This window comes from Limulus polyphemus, unplaced genomic scaffold, assembly GCF_000517525.1.
Source record: "Limulus polyphemus unplaced genomic scaffold, Limulus_polyphemus-2.1.2 Scaffold4802, whole genome shotgun sequence".
NCBI lineage: Eukaryota > Metazoa > Arthropoda > Merostomata > Xiphosura > Limulidae > Limulus > Limulus polyphemus.
Window position 1 is genome coordinate 1 of NW_013670412.1, and position 2,593 is coordinate 2,593.

General features: G+C 31.7%; 1 protein-coding gene across 1 annotated transcript in view; it reads left to right on the forward strand.

The window, feature by feature from the left end:
* Positions 1-218: 218 nt before the first annotated feature.
* The window catches only part of LOC106471704 (F-box/LRR-repeat protein 7-like), a gene marked incomplete at its 5' end in the record, with an annotated part of 25,500 nt that continues 23,125 nt past the window's right edge, over positions 219-2,593 (forward strand). Inside the window, 2 exons of the mRNA XM_022400316.1 lie at positions 219-332; positions 1,718-1,815. Coding sequence (XP_022256024.1) covers positions 219-332; positions 1,718-1,815 — 212 coding nt within the window. The remainder of the gene's footprint in view (positions 333-1,717; positions 1,816-2,593) is intronic.

Sequence of the window (2,593 nt, forward strand, 5' to 3'; positions counted from 1 at the left end):
TTTTGTATAAAAGTAAAAATACAGAGCAAAGAATGTTAAATGTTTATGCTTTTTCTTAATAGTTTACTGCAGCAATAATGTATTTTACCGTAAAATCTCACAACTGTTACTAATATTTATAAGGTCTAACTTCAACTTAATATGTTTTTAAATCAATTTATCAATTTATTTCATGGTTTGAAAATGTTGAATTGAAATTTTATGTTTATATGAAACAGCTCTGACCAATAACGTCCTCAGATCCATTTTAAAAAAGTGCGGTTGTGGATTAAAGAGGGTAAACGTAAGCACTACGTCTCATCAGCTAGATTTCCAGGCAGCAGAAATTATTGGTAAGTTGTTTATACAAGTTAGGGAAAAGAAATTTAAATTTATGTCCTGCAAAAATGTCTTGGCCATACTTCATCGTATGGATTACAAAAATTATTGACATTGAATGTAGATGTTAAGAAAGGATTAATAAGGAATTTTAAAATTAATTGAAGTTAACATAATTAATTAAGTTTTCCTTTATTAATTTGTTTAACTTTTGAGAGAAATATCTGATGCCTCTAGAAACTTTAAAGGTAGAAGAAATTATTTCACTTGTATTGGACAGAGTAAATTATATTAAAATTACTATGAATATGAAAGACAGCAAGTTGCATGACAGTGGCATGGAATGTATCATAACTACATTTTGACATCGTTTGACATTTTGTAGGTAGCGTGATACCACTTTAAATTAATTATTATTGGGAAGGGTATATGACAGCTCTGTTCGACATAAGGTATTTATACGCTAATATCACAAAGAATGTTTTAAGACTTGTGATTTAGTATTTCTAATATAGGAATATCCCTTAGGCTTAATGTCATTGGAAAACAAAAGAATCTGGAGTACCATATCGGGGTACCCTGGAGCATCTAGAAAGTGGAGTAATTGGATAAAGTTAACAAAAATGTTTGGTGCACCTATTGATTTCTTGTTAGAAAAATCCAAGAAATTACTAAGTTCATGAATATGAATGCTTAAACTTTTTGAGAGGGTTAAACATTCCCTTCACAGTAGATGATTAACACATGGTTTGTTGTCAGCTTAACAATCTGTATGCTGTTACACTTATTCACTGGATTTAGTGGTGCTTGTAAATATTCAACATTTTAGTGTAAATCTGAGTTTAGTATTGTTGTTATCCAATGTGTCACTGTAGGTTAGTGTTAAATTATAAGTAATCTATTATAATTATTCAGTGTATTAGTGTTAAGGTACAGATCTGATTTTATTATTATCCAGTAGGTTAGTGTTTAGTTATATGTATGGTGTTACAGTTATTTAGTAAGTTAGTTTTAAGGTACAAGTATGATATAATTATCCAGTTGGTTAGTGTTAGTTATAAGTATGCTGCAATAATTATCATTAAATTATTTTAAGGTACAAGTATGATCTTCTAGTTATTCAGTAGGTTAGTGTTAGTTATAAGTATGCTGCAATAATTATCCAATTGGTTAGTGTTAAGTTATAAGTATGCTGCAATAATTATCCAGTTGGTTAGTGTTAAGTTATACGTATGCTGCAATAATTATCCAGTTGGTTAGTGTTAACTTATACGTATGCTGCAATAATTATCATTAAATTAGTTTTAAGGTACAAGTATGATCTTCTAATTATTCAGTAGGTTAGTGTTAAGTTATAAGTATGTTTTATATATGTATATCTGCTTTTCTTGTTATACAGCCCAGTTCTGTCCAAACTTAGAAGCCGTAGATCTGGCACAGATTAATCTCACCAACATGTCCTTAAAGCAAATGTCTAAAAAATGTTGCAATCTCAAGGTAAGGTTGTGATGAGTTAGATAAGATTTGATAAATTTCTGCAAAGTTTAGTATAACTATAAGTGTTTGAGCTAAGTTTCTAGGTGACAATCCCAGGAGTAGCATCAACAGGGGCTGAGACCCCCTCGTATAGAGGTCAGCTGGCTTGCAGGAGGTAGAAGAAAGTTTCTTTACTGATGTTACCAGTGGTCTTCTGGCTGTATGTTGACTTTCTTCTTCATTTCTTAGCTGTATCTTAAGGTACTTTGTTATTCAATATTATCATTATTTCTGAATGTTGAAGACCTTCCATGGTGCTATGTTTGCTTTACTAGTTCAGAAGAGGTCAATGTCCTTCCAGTGGAGTTGTACCAGATTTGATAAGGGGGCTCTTACGAGCTTATTAGCTTCCTCATTTAGCTTTATTTTTGTGTGGTCTAGCTCATGTCTCAAGATTATTGTTTTAGCATGTAATTGTTTTGATTTCTGCCATCTACAGATATTTTACATAGTACTGCCTGTAAGTCATGGATATTATGTTGGTGGCCCGGTTTGTTTACAGATATTTTACATAGTACTGCCTGTGAGTCTTAGATATAATGTTGATGGTCCTGTTTGTTTACAGATATTTTACATAGTACTGCCTGTAAGTCGTAGATATTATGTTGGTGGCCCTGTTTGTTTACAGATATTTTACATAGTACTGCCTGTAAGTCGTAGATATTATGTTGGTGGCCCTGTTTGTTTACAGATATTTTACATAGTACTGCCTGTAAGTCGTAGATATTATGTTGGTGGC